We start from the raw sequence: 23,559 nt of genomic DNA on the forward strand, positions 1-23,559 counted from the left end.
GGACATTGCGTAATATTCGAACTTGCTGCACCTTCAGCAGTTAAAACGAAACAGAAGTAGTTTGGGCCCCTCCCCCTTTTATACACTCGGAATGCTTCACAGACAGGAGGGCAGAAAGAGTATAAGAGCCCCATGGATGCTGCTTCCTAGAAAAATGAATAATTTTAAATGATATAGCTGGATATCAGTGACATGGTATCCCACAAGTGGAAATATGTAGCAGACACTTGAAAAAGAACACACATTACCCATTTAATCCTTTCATCAACCAACTCTTTGGGTCTCCATGCTTTCTGTGACTGTCTCATCACACTGAGAATTACTAGATTTAAGATGATAGTATTGATCATAATTAATTGATTTCTATTGTAGTGGCATTCACGGGTCCCAGCCAGGATTTGGATCCCATTGTACTAAGTACTATACAAACTCATAGCAGGAAAACATCCATCAGTTTCATATACGTTGTGAATTATATATATTCATTCTTATTACATTGGAAAGCAGAAAGTAGGTAAAGCTTTGACCATTGCCAAAAAAGCATGGGAGTAATCATGTAATACTGAAAAGTCATTGTTACAGTTTAAAAATAAATATGGTGCTTGCAAGACTCTAAAAGAAAAGACTGCTGTACAGATTTCCTTGAATTAAATTCAAGATGTGGATAGGAAATTCACATACCACAGCATCACCTGACATCTCTATTGTGTTTTGCGTTAGTATAAGCAAATTGTAGCAAATGAATCCATTGAGACATGGAGATTTTGCATGCTGACATTTCTTTTTTGGTATGCGAACTCTGTAAAGTACTACTACCTTCCTAAAGAGTCGAAAGATAATATTTATTTTTCTAGTTCTGTTTTCTTTGAACATCTGGAGACTGAAGTTATTCTGAATACACGTCTTTTCATAGATATGAATTGATTGAAATTAAAGGCAGATTTAGTCTTCCAAACTAACTGTTGAGATGATTTAGGAAATATTTAATTTGGTTACAAATGAAGAAAATACGTTTTTTAATAGATCAATCCCCTCGTTCATTCATTCTTATAGCTCAAGTCATAACTAGCAGAAAGGAAACATCTAGTGACAACTACTTCAGGGAAACCACTGCCATGGATTCAAAAGTTACAATTGCCTGTAAAAGCAAATTAAAATTACATTTAAAAAGAAAACAAAAAAACCCCCACCATATTAAAATAATTTTATTTAGTTTTAAAAGCCAAGCATTCAAAAGTTAGGAAATGCCAGATTTAAGGTTGCTTAAGTCTGCCATCTTGTATGTCTATCCTGTGCATTGAATGAAACAGGGATCTTCTAGAAAAAATAGTATGTAATCATGTTTTTAAAGACTATCATAATGTATATACACAGTAGCAGCAATGTGAGTCTGTCCTTAGAATGTCCATGTTCCGTCATTTTGGTCTGCTGACAAAATCTTCCTGGGGAACACAAGCAAATAAGAGATTTTCAACAGTGTATATCTCAGCAAAACATGAATGGAATTTCCAGGGTCAAAGGAAAGGTAATTCTCTGGTCAGATGTCTTATCCTGTGTTGAATACCAAAGGTCGATTCCAAACAATGGAAATCTTAAAGTTTCTCAAAAAGGGTCATAAGAATCTTTTATAATGGAAAGTGTTAGGCAGTGTAAATATAGGGGTCATTACCAACTTCCAACAAAATTATATGTTTTCCCCTGGATGTAGAATTAGAAGTCCTGAGCCTGGAGGCCTCTTGAGGAACCAAAGTTCCACACTAAATGTTATACCTATTGAGAACCATAATGCTTTTCTTGCGTAAAACAAAAGTCCAAAAATTTCGGGGAACCTTCCCAAATATTCAATTTAAAAACTTTTCAACAAATTGGAAAAGGTCCTTTAAATTCTATAATCCATTCTGGAGGCAAAATCTTTACTGGAATTTAGGATAAAAGTAACTGCAGTAGAGTAACTGCAGTAGCTCCTATCAGCAGCCATTTCTTATAAGTTTACCCTTCAGGTTCCAAGATGGTAAAGTTAGCCTCTTCATATCCTGTTGTAGTAGAGACCCCTACTGAAAAGTTTGTACACCCGCATGGTTTGTAAAAACAGATCTAGCAGATGTGAACCAATATAGAGCTACAGAATGATGGTCCTGTCCTTCAAAATGTTCCTGCTCATCTGTGTATCTAAAAGAAGGGGACATATACAAGTTTCATAGCATTACTTTTTTCCCCCAAAATAAATCTGAAAAAGTTATGAGGAACAGAAATATGGAAATTAGAATCAAAGGTGCAATTAATCCTTAGCTAAAGTGGAACCTCCTTTCTTCTGCCATAATCTAGCCATGCTTTTCTCAGTAAAATTGTTCATTTAGGTTTAAAAAAAAACAAATAAGGACTCTTCTTCTGTCTCAATGTTGTCACAACATTTGTTTAGCAAAAGAAAGAACTGAAAAGCTCAATACCTTGACATGACATACGATTTTTTCGGAGGTTATAACCCACTGTACACATGCATGTTCTGGTAGTTTCTGATGTTGGTAAGCAAAGCTGGGAACACCCGCCATTGTTTAGTTGACAGGAATTGCTACCTGCACCATGGAAAAAAAGGGGGGAAATGGATGGTTACAACTCTGTGGAGCCTACTGAAGCTTAAGCTGTTCTGTTGCTTAGTATTAGTATTTTAATACCAATTGATTAACAATTCATAGCATATTATTCACCTGATTTATTTGAAATTGAAAACACACACATGCTGAAAACCATGAAAACCTCAGCATAACATTATGTTTTATGTTTAGAATATTTTACAAATCTCTTTAAACTAAAATAGACCTGACTGAGCTTGTCTATTTTAAACTAAGAGAACATGATGAAACTGGAAACATGTCAAGTTCAAGCTTAGCACTCCATGAGTGAGTGCTAAAACCTCAGTACCATGTCACTAAATAAAAGGTATTTTTAAAATAAATTTACTGTTAAAAAAGCGCTTATACATTTTCCTGTTTGTAGAACTGTGCACATAATTCCCCAAACACAACATTAAACTTGTACCTTTAAGATTTATCTATTTATCTAGCATATTAATTCTCATTATCTATGTGTAGCAACAGTGACAAGTATTACCTAGATAATCATAGACATATATTCCACAGAGATATCCCACAGATTATTCCAGGCTCACTTTACTAATTAAAACTGATTATTTGAATTTCAATAATTTATGAACTCTCCCAGTTCATTAAATATCTAATTATTATAGCACTTTTATTATGTTGGGCCATGTGATGCTATTCACAGCATGTTAGGCAATGATACAAAGTGTAAAAGATCCCTCTGAGGATTGTAAAGTACCATAAAAAAGTATACATCAAATATCTCTAAAGAAAATTTAATATACAACATAGTTAATTTCTTCATCTCAACTCATATTATGGGGTTTGATTGAATATTCTGACTTCTTTTAACTTGTCACTTTCATTTTGAACCCACTTAAACTCTGAGATAGATTTACCTAGTTGAGATGATGGATATGTTCTGATGGTCTGCCTGAGGAGGCTGAATGATTAATTTTCAGCAGGCTGGATAATAATCAACATTTTTTAATTAAAATATTTTTTTATTTACAACAGAATTAAAAAAATATTAAATGCAGGGTTGCATTTTAAAAAAAATATTTAAAATTAAATTTGAAATTGACAACCTACGTTAAGGCCCAAGCTTATTGTAGTCAATTAAAAGAATTAAAATTAAATAATAATAATAATTAAGGCTAAGATTTTCTCATAGTTATTTTTAGTAAAAGTCATGGACAGGTCACGGGCAATAAATAAAAATTTACCGAAGCAGGTAACTTTTGCTGCTGCAGAAGTGGTGGCTGGGAGCTGTGGGGTTCCTGCTCTGCCTACGGCAGCTGGAAGGTGACCTCATTTCCCAAAGAGAAAATTTCCTAAAGCCAGGGCCCCACTGGCTGCCAGCTCCAGCGTCCCACAGCCCCAGGGGCTGAAGCAGAGATTCAGTGACTTCCAGAACCTCCGTGGCATAAACATTCTTTTGACAGGAGTAGCCTCTTTTGCAGGTACAGAGAGAATATTATCTTCATTCCAGTTTATTCAACTAGTTCAGTTCAATGATTAGTTCACTCAAAGTTTATAAACCAATTGGACGTTGAAAAAGAAGAAACACTTGTTTTTCTCTTCCAATCTATGAAACTAGGTATGAGAGGATAAGATATTCTAGTTCTTAAGTCTTGAAGAACATAGTGAGCAGACACTATTCATTCAATTCACTAACTATAGATAATACTTCCTTTGTTGAATAAATCAGTTAGATTTAAATACAAAACATGTTTGGCTAAACTTTTTTTTTTCTTTTCTATCCAGTACAGTTAAACTAAATAATTGCTGAAATAAATTTATATAGATATTGTGTATCCTTCTGGTTGGCAAAAAATACCACCAATTTACTATAATGACTATATTTAGTTGCAGATCGACATGTTTTAGTAGTTACCAAACAAAGAAAATCAACCTGTCTTTAGGAACATAAAGACATGCTTAAAAGCTGAATGCAGTGTGTTTGTAGCTGTGTCATTCCCAGAATATTAGAGAGGTAGGTAGGTGAGGTAATACGTTTGATTGGACCAACTTCTGCTGGTGAGAGAGACAAGTTTTTGAGGTTATACAGAGCTCTCTGCCATGTACATTGGCCAAACCAGACAGTCTCTACACAAAAGAATAAATGGACACAAATCAGACATCAAGAATAGTAACATTCAAAAACCAGTAGGAGAGCACTTCAATCTCCCTGGACACTCAATAACAGAAATAAAAGCCTCTGCAGTGGCTCTTTCACATTCCCTAGAATCCTACTGGAAGCAATAGCATCCTGATTTGCAGTTTACCTCTTGAGGTGTATGTAATAGAGAAAGGAAACTGAAACACAGACTCTCTCTCTCTCTCTCTCTCTCTCTCACACACACACACACACAGAGTTTATTTTATAAATAGTTTACTTTGTGGGATAGTATATATGTCTAAAAACAAGCTCACAATTTGCAATGTCCTTGATTATAGATTTTTTTCATGATAATAATAGGGAAACATACTAATTCATTCTCCTACCAAACAAAAATAAAATTGCCTGATTTTTCTTGTCACTTACTCCCAATTTACATCACTGCAATTTCAATGAAGTAAAATAAATTACATTGGCTTTGAGATGAATTGAGATGAATGAAACCATTGAGATGAATGAAAACATCAATGATTTTTCAAATACTATTTCTTATATTTATTTTTTTCATAATTTATTGAGGGACACACAGCATTAACAAGTGAATGAAAAAGAAAATATTCACATTTATGTCTTAGTTCTGATTACCAAATTTAAGCTTCACAGTACCATAGGAATTTCTATTTGCATTATGCATCATATTCAAATATTTTGAATACACATTAAAGAAAGATTTCTAAACTATTACCTAATATTTTGAAAGTTATTAACTACATTGTAATACACTATGGATAGAAGCTCTACTTTTAGTCAGTGTATCAGATAACGAATGGGAACAAATATAAATCTCTATGCATTTTGGGAATAATATGGAAGATGAATACATTATGTACTCTAATGGTAGTTTAAAGATATTTAAAATACAATTTACCTTGCTGTGCTGCTTTATCATACACTTTCATATGTACAACCCCTGAAGTCTTGTTTCGCAGGACAATGGGGGTTCTTCCATCTCTTTTGTTGCATGTACCCAGCTGAGCTAAGTTGTGGTCTGCCCACCAGAGTTTTTTATCTGTAAAAATGTCAAGGTTTTTTTTTTTTATTTAAAAAATAAAGATAATCATCTTATCAAACAATATACATTTGACACAAATAAATCCTTAGTTTCCAAATCATTCAGTTTTAATTAACTGTTGGTTCCTTAAAGTCTGAGGAAGTTCATCATAATTTAAAAGTATAGAAATCACACTTTCACTCCTTTCCCTCCCTCCACAAATTAGGGTTCCAAGCATTTTGTAGTGAACATAATGCTTGAGAAGGATGCCTGAGTAAGAGCCATGGAAATTGAAGTCTTATATCTACAGAAAAAAGCACAGCAATATGAGAGCATAAATGTTATCAGAATATCCTCAAATTCTTTTTGACTTGACCATATTTAGAGATGAGCAGGCAGTCTCTATACTTTCAGTTCTTGGCCTTAGTGTTCAAATTAATAAACAGCACATTGATATGTAAACACTATTATTATTTTTTTATGTAACCGCTATCTGCAAGGAATGATTATAGAATCACAGAAATGTAGGGCTAAACGGGACAGCAAGAAGTCATCTAGTCCATTCCCCACACTCTGAGGTACAATTAATATACTAGGTCATCCCTGACAGGTGGTTTGGCTAACCTGTTCTTAAAAATCTCCAATTATGCAGAGACTATCAACCAATTTCACACAGATTACAAAAGGAGCAAACTAACAACTTTTGTCGAAACCTATTAACAGATCCATTATTTTATAACAAAAATCTATAAAACTTGGTTTACAACTTAAATGAGATAAGTGTAGTATTTTACACAAATACACAGTTATAAAATAGCCTGTGAAAGTCTGTAAAGCTATACTGACAAAACCTGCTACCAATCACTTTCTTCATCTTTATGATATTGATCACATATTGTAGTTGATGCTTTTCTACTCTTTGTCTTCCTGATCTGTCTTTTAAAGTCTTTGATCTCATGGTTAGGTTGAAAGTACTGTTTTTCTTACATTTAGATGTGTAACCTGTTTCTTAGTTCTCCTATCAAAACTCTACTAAATATTAAGGTTTATTCCTTCTTCCTCTTCTTCTATTTTCCTTATTTTGATATCTCATTTTTTTAGTTTAACTTTGACTACTGCTGAAGGGGTTTCTCCCTCATAAATCAAAAAAAAATTCTCAAATTATTAGGATGGTGAGAGCCAACAAAACTCTGCCAATGAACTCCAAAAAGTTCTACCAGATTGCTAAGTGGTTATTTTTTCCTCTCTCTCTCATAAAACTCTGACTTAGCCCTGGTCTACACTAGGACTTTAGGTTGAATTTAGCAGCGTTAAATCGATGTAAACCTGCACCCGTCCACATGATGAAGCCCTTTATTTCAACTTAAAGGGCTCTTAAAATCGATTTCCTTACTCCACCCCTGACAGGTGGATTAGTGCTTAAATCAGCCTTGCCGGGTGGAATTTGGGGTACTGTGGACACAATTTGACGGTACTGGCCTCCGGGAGCTATCCCAGAGTGCTCCACTGTGACCGCTCTGGACAGCACTCTCAACTCAGATGCATGATTGTTTGCTGTTGCTCTGACGCCGGGAGGGGCGACTGAGGACACGGCTTACAGGGTTGGCTTCAGGGAGCTAAAATCAACAAAGGGGGTGGCTTTACATCAAGGAGTATTTCAGGCAGGACTTCACGAAGGGTTCCAATAAGAAATGGTGCACCTAAATTATTGTTCTTATTGGAACAAGGAGGTTAGTCTGGCCTCTGATTGATACATGGCTAGATTTACCTCGCTGCACCTTCTCTGTGAGTGACTGCAGTGTGACCTAGAGGAATGAGTCCCCTAGACGGGGGGAGAGGGGGTAAGCTAATGAGTACAAAACAAATCTGGTCTATTTCTTGTTTTGATACACTCCATCTATCTTTTACATCTTTGGCTGGCAGCAGACTGTGCAGAAGGACTGCATGCCATCCACATCTCAGGGCTTCTCGGCAGAAGATGGTACAATATGACTGCTAGCCATCCTCATCTCTTGCCTGCCTGGCAGAAGATGGTACAATACAACTGCTAGCCATCCTCAACTCTTGCCTGCCTGGCAGAAGATGGTACAATACGACTGCTAGCAATCCATATCACCTGCCTGCTCACCATAAGATGGTTCAATAGGACTGACTGCAGGACTAAAGAGAATGACTTGATCAAGTCACTCCAAATTTAGTCCCTGCGCCCATGTCTGCCCAGGCGCTCCTGGCCGATGTGGCCAGGAGCACCTCGGACATGACGATGACGTCTACCAGTCCTATTGCACCGTCTGCTGCCACAAGGCAAGGGGTTGCTGCTACTGTGTAGCAATGCAGTACCGTGTCTGCCAGCACCCAGGAGACATACGGTGACGGTTACCTGAGCGGGCTCCATGCTTGCCGTGGTATGGCGTCTGCACAGGTAACTCAAGAAAAAAGGCACAAAACGATTGTCTGCCCTTGCTTTCACGGAGGGAGGGAGGGAATGGGGGCCTGACGATATGTACCCAGAACCACCCACGATAATGTTTTAGCCCCATCAGGCATTGGGATCTCAACCCAGAATTCCAATGGGCAGCGGCGACTGCGGGAACTGTGGGATAGCTACCCACAGTGCAACACTCTGGAAGTCGACTCTAGCCTCGGTACTGTGGAAGCGCTCCGCCGAGTTAATTCACTTAATGCACTTAGAGCATTTTCTGTGGGGACACACACACTCGAATATATAAAACCGATTTCTAAAAAACCGACTTCTATAAATTCGACCTAATTTCGTAGTGTAGACATACCCTTAATGAGTTAATTTTTCTATACCGGTATTTCCGCTCATTTTTGGATAGCAGGTAATAGATTTAGGGGAGTTGCTCCTCTTAACCCACCTTACTACAGTAATTTTAGGAGCAACTAGGAGATAAGTGATCAACTCTTTAAGGCATTTATAAGAAACAAAGCTTTTAGGACAACTTAATGAAAATACTCAGAGCTTATCCAACAGCCAACACCATTATCTCTCTATGATGTCTCCAGACGTCTTCCCAAATGTCTTATTTTTGGGGGCATGTCTATTAAATATGCAGAAATCCTTCCATTTGATTACATTCTCTGCAGCATTTTCCCATCCCAATACCATACATTTGTTTAATTTTAAGAAGAGGATAAAGATGTTTAACATAGTCCTCTTTAATTGTGATTACTGAGGTTTAGGGACCATTGTTCCATATGTTCAGTTCTCAGTTTTTGTGACTATGCCTATATCAACTTTACACCTTTTCATTAATATACTTATTTCCTCTAAAAGTTAGAGATTACGTTTTACAGAACGGAACGTAAGTCTGTGTTTTTTATGGATGTAGTGAGTAGTTTTTTTCCAAATTTTTCTTCTTGGTTTTGTTTAATTGTGGGACAGTGAATTGCATTAGATCACACTTTGTCACTCCTTTAGAGAGAGCTTGTTCATTAGATTATTTCTCTTCTCATTGCTCTCTATGTCATAGGTGCTGACTCCATGGGTGTTCCAGGGCTGGAGCACCCACGAAAAAAAATTAGCATGTGCTTAACACCCACTGTTAGCCATCTCCTCCCCTTGCCCTGCTGCAGTGCCTCCCAGGGTGCTTTTCTTAAGGGGACACTCAGAGGTGCCTGTTCCTGCTGGGCTGTTTGCCTGTGGCTGAACAGAAATGTTCCCCGCTGTTAGCCATGGGGAAGAGGATGGGGGGAGGGGCTAACTATGCGCTGGGGGGAGGCAAAATGCGATCTTGGAACGAAAGCACATGTGCTATGTATGTAATGTTAACAGAAAGGTTTACCATGAAAGAGTGTACCCATTGTTCTATAAAATGTCTTTTTAAATACCACTGTCCCTTTTTTTTCTCCACCAGTTGCATGTGTTTCAAGGATCACAGGATCTTCTCCTTCCCAGAGGCTAGCGAAGATTAGAAGGCGAAAAAAATGCCCTCGTGATGAAATGTTCTCTGAGCTCATGCTGTCTTCCCACACTGACAGAGCACAGACAAATGCGTGGAGGCAGACAATGTCAGAGTGCAGGAAAGCACAAAATGACCGGGAGGAGAGGTGGCGGGCTGAAGAGAGTAAGTGGTGGGCTGAAGAGAGGGCTGAAGCTGAAAGGTGGCGGCAGCATGATGAGAGGAGGCAGGATTCAATGCTGAAGCTGCTGGAGGATCAAACTAATATGCTCCAGCGTATGGTTGAGCTGCAGGAAAGGCAGCAGGAGCACAGACCGCCGCTACAGCCCCTGTGTTACCAACCACCCTCCTCCCCAAGTTCCATAGCCTCCTCACACAGACGCCCAAGAACGTGGTGGGGGGGCCTCCGGCCACCAAGCCACTCCACCCCAGAGGATTGTCCAAACAACAGAAGGCTGGCATTCAACAAGTTTTAAAGTTTTAAACTTTTAAAGTGCTTTGTGGCCTTGTCCTTCCCTCCTCCACTACCCCTCCTGGTGCTTCTCTCCTCCACCACCCCTCCTGGGCTACCTTGGTAGTTATCCCCCTATTTGTGTGATGAATTAATAAAGAATGCATAAATGTGAAGCAACAATGACTTTATTGCCTCTGCAAGCGGTGATCGAAAGGAGGAGGGGAGGGTGGTTAGCTTACAGGGAAGTAGAGTGAACCAAGGGGCAGACGGTTTCATCAAGGAGAAACAAACAGAACTTTCACACCATAGCCTGGCCAGTCACGAAACTGGTTTTCAAAGCTTCTCTGATGCGCACCGCGCCCTCCTGTGCTCTTCTAACCACCCTGGTATCTGGCTGTACATTACAAGCAGCCAGACAATTTGCCTCCACCTCTCACCCCGCCATAAACGTCTCCCCCTTACTCTCACAGATATTGTGGAGCGCACAGCAAGCAGTAATAACAGTGGGAATATTGGTTTTGCTGAGGTCTAACCGAGTCAGTAAACTGCACCAGCGTGCTTTTATATGTCCAAATGCACATTCTACCACCATTCTGCACTTGCTCAGCCTGTAGTTGAACAGCTCCTGACTACTGTCCAGGCTGCCTGTGGCTGGCTTCATGAGCCATGGCATTAAGGGGTAGGCTGGGTCCCCAAGGATAACTATAGGCATTTCAACATTCCCGAAGGTTATTTTCTGGTCTGAGAATAAAGTCCCTTCCTGCAGCTTTTGAAACAGACCAGAGTTCCTGAAGATGTGAGCGTCATGTAGCTTTCCCGGCCATCCCACATTGATGTTGGTGAAACGTCCCTTGTGATCCACCAGTGCTTGCAGCACTATTGAAAAGTAACCCTTGTGGTTTATGTACTCGCCGATTTGGTGCTCAGGTGCCAAAATAGGGATATGGGTTCCATCTATGGCCCCACCACAGTTAGGGAATCCCATTGCAGCAAAGCCATCCACTATGACCTGCACATTTCCCAGGGTAACTACCCTTGATATCAGCAGATCTTTGATTGCATTGGCTATTTGCATCACAGCAGCCCCCACAGTAGATTTGCCCACTCCAAATTGATTCTCAACTGACCGGTAGCTCTCTGGCATTGCAAACTTCCACAGGGCTATTGCCACTCACTTCTCAACTGTGAGGGCTGCTCTCATCTTGGTATTCTTGCACCTCAGGGCAGGGGAAAGCAAGTCACAAAGTTCCATGAAAGTGCCCTTACGCACGCGAAAGTTTCGCAGTCACTGGGAATCGTCCCAGACCTGCAACACTATGTGGTCCCACCAGTCTTTGCTTGTTTCCCGAGCCCAGAATCGGCGTTCCACTGCATGAACCTGCCCCATTAGTACCATGATGCCCACATTGCCAGGGCCCATGCTTTGAGAGAAGTCTGTGTCCATGTCCTCATCTCTCACGTCACCGTGCTGACATCGCCTACTCGCCCGGTATCGCTTTGCCAGGTACTGGTGCTGCATATACTGCTGGATAATGCATGTGGTGTTTAATGTGATCCTAACTGCCAAAGTGATCTGAGCGGGCTCCATGCTTGCCGTGGTATCGCGTGTGCACAGAAAAAAGGCGCAGAACGATTGTCTGCCATTGCCCTGATGGAGGGAGGGGTAACTGACGAAATGGCTTACAGGGTTGGCTTACAGGGAATTAAAATGAACAAAGGGGGTGGCTTTCCGAGAAACTGAATGGCCCCCTCAAGGATAGAACTCAAAACTGGGTTTAGCAGGCCTTTGATTTCACAGAGGGAGGGAGGGAGGAGAAAATGAATTCAAAACAAATCTGATCTATTTCTTGTTTTGAGCCACTTCATCTATCTTTATACATCTTGCTGGCAGAAGACTGTGCAGTACATCTGCTAGCCATCGTCAACACCTGGGTGTTCGGCAAAAGACGGTGCAGTTTGACTACTAGCCATCATCTTCTGCTAGCTGCAGATTAAAAGACAGTGCGGGACTGAATCACCACGAGACGAAACAAGGGAAATGACCTGGCTGAGTCACTCCCATGTTTGCCCAGGCGCCCGGTTAAAAGAGCACCCAGGACTACGTCGATGATACTGCACTGTCTGCTGCCAAAAGGCAATAAACTGGTGCTGTGTAGTAATGCAGTACCACGTCTGCCAGCACCCAGGAGACATACGGTGATGGTTACCTGAGCGGGCTCCATGCTTGCCGTGGTATGGCATCTGTACAGGTAACTCACGAAAAAAGGAGCAAAACGATTGTCTGCCCTTGCTTTCATGGAAGGAGGGAGGGAACGGGGGCCTGACGATATGTACCCTGAACCACCCACAACAATGTTTTAGCCCCATCAGGCACTGGGATTTCTACCCAGAATTCAAATGGGTGGTGGAGACTGCGGAAACTGTGGGATAGCCACCCACAGTGCAACGCTCCGGAAGTCGATGGTTGCCTTGGTACTGTGGACACACTCTGCTGACTACATGCACTGAGAGCATTTGTGTGGGGACACACACAATCAACTGTATAAAAACGCTTTCTACAAAACCGACTTCTATAAATTCGACCTATTTTCGTGATGTAGACATACCCCTAGAGTGTAATATGGTAGGTATTTTGCACACTTAAAAGGCAGACTGTAAACCTATAGCAAACGGACTACTCATGAAAACTTGAACTTTGTCTCAATACACTCGTAATAACTGCTAATCTGATGTGATTTCCTTGGACATAACACTAGTTCCAAAAATCAGTCCCCTCATTTAGTCTGGGCTTTCAGAATTAACTACTTCAGAAACCTGGTGATATTCTGCTGGGCTCTCTTATCAAAGGCCAGAGGGATGTGAGATCAAAGTCCAAATCTTTTGTTAGGAGTCTGTTAGGCTTGCTGATGGTTCTTCAACCTGTGGAATACACGCATCTCTTCTTGGTTTTATTCTGAATACATATCTTTCCTCTGGTCTTCTGGGACTGGCCCTTTCATTTGCAGACTTGATTATGTGGAATTGACTTTTCATTCTCCTGGACCTATCTGCATTCTATTCAACACATATCCACATGAGGGTGTGATCTTTGTATACTTCATTGCTTTTCGGGCTTCCTTGTTGATTTAGGTGATGTCACCTTTATAGTGTTATAGTGTTGATATCATCCCTTGATTCTAGGGAACTGAGAGCTGCCCTCAAACATAGGTCACAAGCGTGATGATCCAGAAACATTTTTTCTTAAAAAAGCCCATTAAGGAGGTCCTTAAAAGCTGCCTCAACCTTTTGATGGGGATGTTTGTTCACCTTACTATCTCAAAAAAATGCATCATCTACACTGAGATTGTGAAAAATTTGTATATCCTAAACCAGGGATTGTCAACCTTTGGCACACAACCCGCCAGGGTAAGCCCCCTGGCTGGCTGGGCCGGTTTGTTTACCTGCCTCATCCGCAGGTTTGGCCGATCGCAGCTCCCACTGGCCGCTATTCGCCGTTCCAGGCCAATGGGGGTTGTGGGAAGCGGCGTGGTCTGAGGGATGTGCTGGCCACCACTTCCTGCAGCCCTCATTGGCCCACAATTCAAGAAGGATATTGATAAATTGGAGAGGGTTCAGAGTAGAGACATAAGAATGATTAGAGGATTAGAAAAACATGCTTTGTAACGACAGACGCAAGCAGCTCAGTCTGTGTAGCTTAACAAATAGAAAGTAATGGGGTTATTAGATAGTTTATAAGTGCCTATATGGGGAACCAAAATGTGATTATGGGCTCTTCAATCTAGCAGAAAAAAGGTTTGATCCAATGGCTGGAAGTTGAAGCTAGACAAATTCAGACTGGAAATAACACATCATTTTTTTTAACGGTTAGAGTAATTAACCATTGGAACAATTTACCAACATTGTGCTGGATTTTCCATCATGGACAATTTTTAAATAGGATGAGGGCTTTTTCTAAAAAAATATCCTCTAGGAATTATTTTGGGGCAGAATTATGGCATGTGCTTTACAAGAGTTCAGACAAGATTATCACAATGGTCCCTTTTGCACTCAGAATCTATGAAAAGACGGGCTTCTTTGAACTTCTGATAATCAGCACTTTGCCACCCTTAGGGAGGAATTTACTATCTCCACCAACAAAAGGCCAGTACTTCCCAGCCGGTCCTTCATCAGCCAGGAAGGACAGGATCCAAGACAGAGGCTGTGACACAAACTTCTCCTAAATACATCTAGAATCTCTGTAAATAGTACTGCCCAAAATTCAAGCACAAAATATCTAGTAATTAGCCCCTCCAGAAAATGAATTTTCTTCATGGTCCTAGCCAGATCTGCCCAAAGCTATGAGTGTTTATCTGCAAAGTAAAGAAAAAATGTCTTCACAACAGGAGGCATTTGCAACAGCAACCAGACAGAAAGAGTCTGGGTTATATAGGCTAGATAACACTCAGAACAGATCTGCTGAATAAGAGTCTTAGCATATTTGCATCTCAGAGACATAGCATAAGAATTTAAAAAAAAAAGATCTTCATGACACAAGCTATCAGCTTCAGAGCAAGTGACTTCTGACACTCCCTCTTCCATTAGTTGTTACAGGGAACCCACAAATCATAGTGATATGTTAGGGTGTTGGATCATATTAAAGAAGTTCTGTATTAAAATCACAAATGAGTTTGATTCCCCAGAGTTTAAATTCCAGGGTATTACTAATTAAGAGGTCTCTTGGTTTTTGGTACTGTTTCTCTCCCTCTATGTGTGAAACTTGCAAGCTGCTAATTGTGTTAGTACATTCTAAGACAGGGTCTGTTCTCAAAGCAATTCACAGAGAGAGAGACTCAAAGCAATACTCTAACAACAGAAACAGCACCCAGAGACTCCCCACCCTTTTGTTGTATTAACAATTGTGATTAAAATAGAGATAGAGGATGTATGTGGATGGATGCTTGGTGTGGATAATAACTGAATGATCAGGGAGGTGCCAGCCTAAGAATCCAGTGTCCATCGGCTGAAGAAGGCGTCAAGTGGAAATAACCAGAGGACCCCACCCGGAGGGCAGACTGGAATCCACCCAACAGCCTCAAGAATGGGAGAACCAAAGAACAAGATAACATCTTGGAGCCGTCAGGAATGTGCTATCTGCTGATTGATTCAGCAACAGCATGATGAAGCAATTCCCATAGACTGGCATAGGAAGAAATTCCTATAAAAATAGACTCTAAAAAGTGAGAACTTTGGGGTCTGATTCTGCAAACCAACTTCCAGGAGCATCAGATGAGCATCTGACAAGGCCCTGCTCCCTCCTCATGTCCAGGCCACCTGGCCAGTGACTTGGCATGAGCAACTCTAAGGCTGGTAACTATGATAACAACCTTGCAGAACCTGTGTGTGTGTGTGTGTATGTTTGTATGAATGAATGAATGTGAGAATAAATTTGAGATTGAATGGAATGTTATAACTATAACTAACTGCTTACTATGATCCTTTCTGTATTCACAATAAATGTGGTATTTTGCCTTTTTCCCTTTAATAAGATCCTGCTGGTTTTTATTTTATTGGTACAACAAGGGTGAAGCCAGGGAAGAGACTGCCAAGAGACCTTTCTGCCTGTTATTGAGTACAAAAAAGATCATTATGGAGTTGTCACAAAATACTGCTGAGCATTCATCTGGCAGTAACTTATTTTTGCTTCAGAACCCTCTGGAAGCACTCAGATTCTGTTAGCTTCAAAGGGTGAAAACAAGACCTCTGCTGTGAGAGAAAATATGGGTCCCAACTAGAGCTGGTTGAATATTTTTTGTAAAACAAAAAAATGGCTTTGTGGGAGGAGGGGAGGTTGTTTTGCTAGCAGAAATTTTCACCAGAAAATATCTATTTTCTCTACCATTTTGGTTTTCAAAGAAAACATTCTAAATACAAATTTGTGAATTTTGCTTTGTTTCATTTTGCTGTGAGAAATGCCACAGTCTTTTTTCTTTTTAGGAGAAAATAAAAGGTGAGATAAAATGGGTTTTTCCTCATTCACTGAAATAATTTTGCTCCAGTCTTAACCTCATACTGTAGGAGGTAATGATCAGTCCATGACATCATTATCTTTCATTATAAGGGGGTTGAGAGGGTCAGGACACCATCACTACTGCCAGCACTAGCCCTTTAGATATTGTGTTTAACAGCTCTATTTTTAGGGTGTTTTATGAACCTTTTGTCAAATTGACTTAATATTTTCTTCCAATAGACTACCTCAATCCCAGAAGTAACATAATTTTGATTTTGTCTGTACATGAGGGATGAAAAAGGGGACCAAACTGGGTGTATGGGGGGAAACAATTTCAACCATAACTTTCTTTGGTCGGTGCTGCTTATTTATGTATTTTTGAAATGAAAATAATATAAATTTCAATAATGTAAGCACTGCTGCATGGGAAATCAATGTCAGAGAAGCAGTTACTATAAACACATATTACTGTAATCTAACATTTTCTAATTGTTCAGAATCTAAATGCTAAATAGATTCAAATTATTCATTTCTATAAAATATGATCCTGGAGTGGTTTCTGTATGAAGAATGTGTGTTTCCAATTTTCCTGCATTCTCGTGCTTTTTTTTAGATTTTTGTTTAATTTAAAGGGGATCAAACCAAGCACATCTGAATAATCTTAAATAAAAATATAATCACTTTCAATTCAGAAATAATTAATTAATAATTTGATTAGAATTCAAAATTACCTCGGCAAATAGGAGATTTGGTCTGAAATCAACAAGATAAAATTTAATAAAAACAAGTAAAAAATACTACACTTAGGGAGGAAAAATCAAATGCACAAATACAAAATGAGGACAAACTGGCTAGGTAGTGTACTACTGAAAATGATCCGGGGGTTAACATGGATCATACACTGAACATGAACCAACAAGTGATGCAGCTGCTTACTGTACTCTAGCTCCATCCCTCACACATGCAACCTGCCCAAGAAGAATTCATAACTGGGTTTCAGGAAGGACACAGGTGATATAGAGCTACACACGCTGACTTTATATTACCTGGGGACATCCCTTATGTCAGTGAAATCCCCAGCATAACCTTTGTGTTGCTCTGGGAGCACAGAGAGTTGGGAGCCAAGATCTGACCCTCTGTATACTGGCACTTGGGGTGCTCTAGCAAAGCAGCAATCTGACATCTTGTTCCTATATAATTAATACAGAAAACTTCACATTTTTTCACCACTGGATGTAAGCAGAAAGACTGGTTGTACCAAAAGCTCCATTCCAGATAGCTCGCCGTACTGAAAATACAGTTTCCTCTCTCCTTTTCTTTCTGAATAATATGTTCAATCCATTTCTGCATCCCTCAGTGGTATATTTAGTCAGACTATTTTGCTTACTGTGCTGCTAAATGAGACTATTACTGCTCTCAGTAAACTGTATCTAGACCACCTACCTCTCCTGCTAATTCCCATCATGTAATTAGACAATCCTAGTATCTTTGTTCTTAGATCACAGAATCATTTTTTTCACAATAGACATCAGAATTACAAAACTATTCACCATAAGATAATCTCATCACTAGCCCTTGGAGCATTGGCCTTCTTTGGATAGAGAAGATAAATGGTCTCCTGCATCTACACATTTTAAAAAATCTAATAGATCAAAATACATCACACACTGATTCTTCCATCTTCCTCTTCATTATTGTCAACATGATTCCTGGGTGTTTACAAAAACTTTTTAATAACTAAAAATATTTCAATTGAAATATAAAAATATGGATCTATTTTTGATTATATTTCCTTAAGAAGGTCTTGGGGGAGAAATAAGGGAAATAGGGTGTAAAAGGTGTTAAGAAGACTGTAAGGTATAGAAGAGCTGAGAGTTAAAGGTCTCAATCACATAAGAAAGTTGGACTGGGAGTTTAAGTATCTTGAAGTCAATGCACATCCTGACATTTCAATTGTATTAAAGAAATATGAAGTTCTAAAGTCTAGATATCCTGGGGAAAATCCTCTCATGACCTACCTGCCAAAAATCAGAGCCAGTCTGAGTTGGCCAGCTATAACTAAGAGCTAAAGAGCAAAGTGTTTTGATTCAATTTGAATGGGCAACATCAGATAACTGCGTGATTCCAAACAATCCACAACATTTCTACATTTGACTGTAAATGTTCCTTATAAGCAGAATTTTGGAATGAATCTTTCAACTTCATTCATTCATTCCTGAATTCTAATTAAATGTTAGATTGAATTCATTTACTCTAAATGTACCACAATCCAAAAATACAACTTTCCCCTCAGCCTAAACAGTTCATTAACAATTGTATTTCAAACTCAAAATAATACTCTCATAATGGAATGATAGTCAAATATCAAAGTATAAAGACAGAATAAGAAAAAAGATTATAAAATTATCTTTACACAAACCTATGTTTTATCTTTAAATATAGTTTGTGATTTAACATAAAAAACACTTTGAATGTTTTTAAATAATTTCACCTTTACCACATAGGAGAGGATGCATCAACACTATTTTAAGCCTTTAAGTGATATTCCTAAATTTAAATGATTTAATTGTTACATTTATGCTAATGAGAGTGTTCTCCAAACACTAATTACAATCTTGTTGCTGAAACCAGGCTATAATATACATTACAATAGTTATATTTATCCACTTTGTAGGGTAATTAGCATTAAGAGGAACAACATATTGGGAAACAGCAATTTACAGTGACAAAAATTGCTACACTAGAATTGCATACTGTCCTTTGGAGATTTCAAGCAGTACCCTGAATGCAAATTTTGATGGGTCATTAGTTTTCATTAATGGTAGTTTGAGTACTTAGGAAGACAACTATGCATTGCACTTAGCACTGGGCAAATTGCCTAGATATATTTCATATATTACTGTTAATGTAATGAAGTGTTATGGCAATTAGAAGACTGATGGTTTGGAAAATTTAGGTACATGTAACTGAGTATTTTTGAACTAAGTAGCACCTCTCACTACAGAAGTAAATGGGACTATTTGTATAGCTAACCACTACTGATGCCATTTTGTTAAATTAATTCAAGACCTTATCAAAATCCAGTAGTTGATCGATCAGTTATATCAAATTAGTAATCCAATATAACTGAAATTACAAAACAAATATATCTTATAGTTCAGGCATTTTCTATATGAAATATTAAAAGTATAGTAATTTTACTAGACTTTGGAATGTACTGTAATATGACTAGTAAAATAAATACAAATATTGATTCATTTTCAAAAGGTCATCCTGCTAATGTATTAATTCCTATTAAAAGGCATATGTTGATGCTTTTGAAATGCTCCTGCTTGAAGTTCCTCAAAGGCTTCTTCAAAACTTCAGAAACGGACTTCAATGAGACACTGCTAAATTGGAATTAATTTGCAAACTGGATACAATTAACTTAGGCTTGAATAAAGACTGGGAGTGGATGTGTCATTACACAAAGTAAAACTATTTCCCCATGTTTATCCCCCCCTGCCCCCCACTGTTCCTTAGAAGTTCTTGTCAACTGCTGGAAATGGCCCACCTTGATTATCACTACAAAAGGTTTTTCCCCCCCACTCTCCTGCTGGTAATAGCTCACCTTACCTGATCACTCTCCTTACAGTAAGAAGAAAATAGTCTCTAAGGTGCCACAAGTACTCCTTTTCTTTTTGCAAATATAGACTAACAAGGCTGCTACTCTGAAACCTCTCGTTACAGTGTGGCACCTACTCAGTCTCACCAGCCTTAGCTGTTTTTTTGCCTTGGTGAGATGGCCTTGGGTAAAACAGTCCCTCTTGGCTGCACAGGGGCAGTCCGTATTTCTCTCAGCCAGTGTTTTGGCTTTTTTTTCTCCCTTATGGGAGGGAATGCAGCCTCCCCTCCTGGAGAAGCTTGCTCGCTTGCTGCTACTCGCCTACTGATAGCTTGACTCCTTCCCTCTCTCTCTTTCCCCCCCTTCTCCCAACAGGGGAGGGTTTAAAAGAATCCAAATGGGTCCTGATTCTGTGCCTAAAGAGGCCATACTCTGCTAAATCAGATGTTGCAACACTGAACGCAGTAGTGCCTAAATATCTTTAAAAATCTGGGCCAAAATCCATAATATGGGCTTTAAAAAAAATCTAGACATCCCGACAAAAGAGATAACTAACTGAGAAAAGGAAGAAGTATTAATATAAAAAGATATTATTTTATTTTGGAAAGATGCAAATATATATATTAAATTTATTTTAAAAATATGTAGCAGCAAGTATCACATGGTAACATGAACTAACTGCACTCTATTAATTCTTAATGTAAGAAGAACATGAAGCGTTTCTATTCTGATAGTACCAACAAACTGTTTAATCTGAAAGCATTGACTCTCTTGATCTCAATATTGGTAACAATTGCTGAGAGTCTCAACTGCAGACTTCAGGCAGATATATAATCTAGGAGGACATCACAGTGAAAGTATGAACAAATATCCTTATTCCCGTCATAAAATACCTCCTATAGTTCTCTAAAGGAAAGACAATGTTTTTGTTCTATTAGCATTGATTTATATAAAAGACCTCAGTTATAATCAAGTCAGTGAAATTATACATTAAACATCTTTGAATCTTTTTAAGAAAAGAGTTAAAATACACAAAGATCTTTTTTCCTCAGTTGATTTCCACAGCACACAAAATTTAATATGAAAATATGATTCTGATATTGAACCTATTTTAGCAAATTGCCAGTGGAAACATATTAATATTGGTTTGTATTTATGCTGTGGCAAAAACTCTGAAGTTCAGCTGATACTCCATGTATTATTATTCAATATTAGTAATTAAATGCCAGCTATGAAACCACCTATTTTATCTGTATGTATAAACATAAGCAAAAATATGGGCAGATATCTCTATACATACGAACATAAATCAAGTTTATTAAACACACCTGATTTCACATAGCTAAAACCAACATCACTGATTTATATGAACTCAGCTGGAGATAGAGGGGTGAACATAGGGAGAATTTTGTAAATCTTTCAAAAACTGCCCAGTGGGCTATAAGCTATTCTGAGGTGGGTTGTGTTCTCTCTCTCTGTTTTTTCATGTGAAAAAATTCAAAATGTCTGTTTTGTTCTGATGCAGGACAGAAAACAAACAAAAAAACCCTTAAGTCTTTATTTTTTTCGCCAGGGCAGGAAAATAATTCTCGTCACCAGGAGAGTCTTAGTCATCAGTATCCTAGTGTCACCTCCCAGCTCCCTTAATTTTTTCAGTGTTCAGCTTTTCTAGTTAGATGTCCTGCCTCTGTTAAATATCTTTATGTTTTTAAAGCATATATAAGACTTCAATAAGTGGACCTTAAGTTCAACTTGGGGGGCTCATGAAGAAGGGTGATGGGCCATGACCATAAAAGGGATTCAGTTTGCCTCTGGGGGAGGACAGGAGAAGTCTCCGTCTTCCTTAGAGCAAAGGGATAATGCCTGCCTTTAGCCTTCACACAGGGAGGATTGAAGTCTCCTTGCACACCTCCTCACTGCTATACAAAAATCAGTGACAATATGGCTCACAGGTTTTATTGTCACCATTTTGCATTGAGAACTCATTTCTAATTTGCTGTCCACTATCAATCCAAGCTCTTGTGCAGTTGTCACAGTATTGCTTCAAGAACTTCTCTCCCATTTAAAAAATGTCCATATTTTGAATAGATATCTCCCACAGGTATTCCGTGTTTTAGTTTGAACTGAATCATACGTAGTTTTTTCCTGACCACATTTCTAACCTTCCTAGACATTTTCTTTTAGACTATACAGTTTTTTGCAGTACTTCCCTCCCCAGGTAAAAGAGACAATGCTTATATCTGATGGAGGAGGAAAATGTGTTAGAGCAAGAGAGACAACTCTTAAATCCTTATTTCCCCAATTCAGAGTCCACCATGCAGTCAGAGCCAACGGGGGACGGGACGGGACGGGGGACGACTAATGTAACACATATTTGTTTGTTTTGCTGGATTTCTTTAAGAATAACAAATGTTAACACTAAGATAAGTAGTTTAATTATTTATAAACTTGTAGGAAAGCATTGTGCAGAAGAGAAAGGTATGGAGACAAGCTCCTAAGCAGCTTTATCTGTTAGGAAGAGAGGAAAGAATTGTTATTCAGGGCAAGGCTATTTAGACACCCTCTGCCCCTTCGCCACAGTACTTTTTGATACTGCTCAAAAGGATTCTGTTAGTGCCTGTGACTCCCTGGAGACATATTTATTAAGGTAAACATAGCAGTTTAGGCTTAAGTATAGAAAACAATTAAGTGGTAGTTTAAAACTTTTTTTTTAATTTTTATCTTCGCATTAGGTGTTGGGGTTTTTTTTAGGAAAAAACGGATAGCAGTATAAATTTGGAATGTAGATGAGAAATAATACTATTTGAATAAAATAAAAATATATATGAAACTTTAAAATGTATATAGAATGTCAAATCATTTAGAAATATGTATCTTTATAGTAAGAGGCTTTAAGTTCAGACTTCTATGACCTCTGAAACCACTTAGCTGAAATTTAAATATGTGTGTGTGTGTGTGTGTGTGAGTGTGTAAAATCACGGGTGAAGTTCATTTCAAGTGTACTACTTGCGCTAGTACAGCAGTAACTTTTCCAAGCATTTTTCAGGTCACAATTAATTAGTAGCCAATCAATATAAAGCATAAGTAATACCGTACCCCAGCACTTACCCATGATGGTTAAAGCTGTAGCTTTTGTTAATTCTTCCTTCATTGACTCTATTATTTCTAAATTACCACCATCCTGGTTGCATCTATTTATGGTTCCATTTCCTGAACTGATCCAATAAAGCTTGTCCTCCAGATAATCTATAGATAGACCTGTAATTAATTTATACAATTAAAACATAATTGTGGCCTCTTAACATGTAATTTGAATTCATATTTAGGCTATTTTTATCAAAGAAAAGCATATTCAAAGATTTTGAGCCAGTAACAAAGAAATCTAAATGTAAAATGTTCTCTTGTTTTAATGTATGTTACAAAAGCAAAGATGAAAGCACAGTAAAATAGACAATTTACAATGAAAAATAGCTTGAGATAGATTTAATTCTATTCATATTTCCTCCTCACAAATGTAAATTTATCTGTAACTGACTAATGGAAGGACATTTTGTGGCAGTGAACAACTAGCTGGATGAGCTGAGGTCCTAGGAGAGGTCATTAACTAACAATAAATGCCCCAAAGAGGCCATTATTGCTATTACAAACTGTAAAAGTACAAAATAGGGAAAACATTGTAATCACCTGTGTATTCAAAACTGGAAGAGAAATGACATTTCTTTTAAGGCTGCTGATTAATTGCAGTTAACTCATGCGATTAACTAAAAAAAATTAATCACGATTAATCACAGTTTTAATAGCCCTGTTAAACAATAGAATACC

At 38.5% G+C, this 23,559-nt stretch overlaps 1 protein-coding gene across 12 annotated transcripts in view; it reads right to left on the minus strand.

Moving 5' to 3' along the window:
* Nucleotides 1-23,559, minus strand: part of LRP1B (LDL receptor related protein 1B) — a 1,327,274-nt gene that overhangs the window by 425,860 nt on the left and 877,855 nt on the right. For all 12 annotated transcript variants that reach the window (XM_073305381.1, XM_073305383.1, XM_073305382.1 and 9 more), the window contains 3 exons: nucleotides 22,846-22,995; nucleotides 5,648-5,788; nucleotides 2,448-2,573 (listed from right to left, as the gene is read on the minus strand). In XM_073305381.1, coding sequence (XP_073161482.1) covers nucleotides 2,448-2,573; nucleotides 5,648-5,788; nucleotides 22,846-22,995 — 417 coding nt within the window. The remainder of the gene's footprint in view (nucleotides 1-2,447; nucleotides 2,574-5,647; nucleotides 5,789-22,845; nucleotides 22,996-23,559) is intronic.

This window comes from Lepidochelys kempii, chromosome 11, assembly GCF_965140265.1.
Source record: "Lepidochelys kempii isolate rLepKem1 chromosome 11, rLepKem1.hap2, whole genome shotgun sequence".
Lineage (NCBI taxonomy): Eukaryota > Metazoa > Chordata > Testudines > Cheloniidae > Lepidochelys > Lepidochelys kempii.